The following is a 1,486-nucleotide window of genomic DNA, read 5'->3' as shown; positions in this document are numbered from 1 at the left end:
CAGATCCACCTTAATTCCTTCACTAGACACTATGTGTCCCAAGAATGCCATCGAACTAAACCAGAACTCAGACTTAGAGAATTTGGCATAAAGTTTCTCTTCCTGCAATCTCTATAATACAATACTCAAGTATTGTGCATGCTCCTCCTAGCTATGTGAGTACACCAGGATATCATCAATAAATACTACGAATAATGAATGAAGATATGGCTGGAATATACTGTTCATCAAGTGCATAGATGCTGCTGGGGCGTTGGTCAACCCAAAAGACATCACGAGAAATTCATAATGACCATAGTGGGTCCTGAATGCCGTCTTTAGAATATCCAAATCCCGAATTTTTAACAAGTGATACCCAGATCTCAAATCAATTTTGGAGAACACCCTCGCTCCCTGAAGCTGGTCAAATAAATTATCAATATATGGCAAAGGATACTTGTTCTTAATCGTAACTTTGTTCAACTATCTGTAGTCGATGCACATATGCATAGTACCATCTTTCTTTGTCCAGATAACAAATAAAATATGACGAAGCATACGAATATGTGGAACCAGGGTCAAATAATATAGAATCTTCCCTATGGCACACTGAGACAATACCTGTGATCACTGCATCTGAAGCAACAATATCTGGCCTGGCAGGAATGGCATAGAATCGGGTCTGACCACAACCTGATCGGCCTCCCCCTCTTAAGTGATGCCTAGCTGACTGAGCCCCTCCCCGAGCTAGGTGGGTAGGTGGTGGAATTGATGGTGCTGGTACCATCGATCGAGAACTCTGTTGTGGAGTCCTATTCAATAATCTAGGGCATTCTCTCTTAATATGACCCACGTCGCCGCATTCAAAACAACCCCTCCTCTGATAAAGTTGCTGGTTCTTATAACCCGAGGCACTGCCTGTAGAAACCCGAGCAGACGAGGCATGGTGAGAATTCAGTGCTGGTAGTGCACTGAATGAGGACTGTTCTGAGCGAGAACTATAAGAATCATGGCTATTTGATGCACCACGCTGTGCTGAACGAGCCATCTGAACGGGCCTATAAGGACGACCCTTGTTGTAATAGGGCTGCCCCAGAATGAACACCACTGGCATTACCCGGACCATAAGACCTCTTGGCCTGCCTCTCCTCACACTCCTGAATACAAAACCTTTCTAGCCGCCGAGCACTATCAAAACAAAACGTAACTGTTGGTTGAGGCCATTAATGAACCTTCTAATCTTCTCCGGTTTAGTAGGAACCAACCAAACTGCATGACGAGCCAATTCTGAAAACTGCATCTCATACTAAGTCACGGACAGGTCCTCCTGACGTAAGTACTCAAACTGCCTGTGCAGTTCCTCTTTGTGGGTCTGCAGCACAAACTTCTCCAGAAATAATACGGAGAGCTCATGCCATGAAAGTGGTGCTGAACCATATGGTCTGCTCCTCTCATAAGTCTCCCACCATCTGAAGGCTGCCCCGGTCAGCTAAAAAGTAGTAAATGA

The 1,486-nt window shown here is 44.8% G+C and overlaps 1 protein-coding gene across 1 annotated transcript; it reads right to left on the bottom strand.

The window, feature by feature from the left end:
* Positions 1-442: 442 nt before the first annotated feature.
* On the bottom strand, positions 443-1,093 carry LOC138906075 (uncharacterized). Its single transcript, XM_070194597.1, has one exon. It carries the CDS (start codon positions 1,091-1,093, stop codon positions 443-445), a length of 651 nt encoding a protein of 216 aa, XP_070050698.1.
* Positions 1,094-1,486: the final 393 nt, after the last annotated feature.

Source organism: Nicotiana tomentosiformis, chromosome 2, assembly GCF_000390325.3.
Source record: "Nicotiana tomentosiformis chromosome 2, ASM39032v3, whole genome shotgun sequence".
NCBI classification, from domain to species: Eukaryota; Viridiplantae; Streptophyta; class Magnoliopsida; order Solanales; family Solanaceae; genus Nicotiana; species Nicotiana tomentosiformis.
This window is presented reverse-complemented; position numbering and strand designations above follow the sequence as displayed.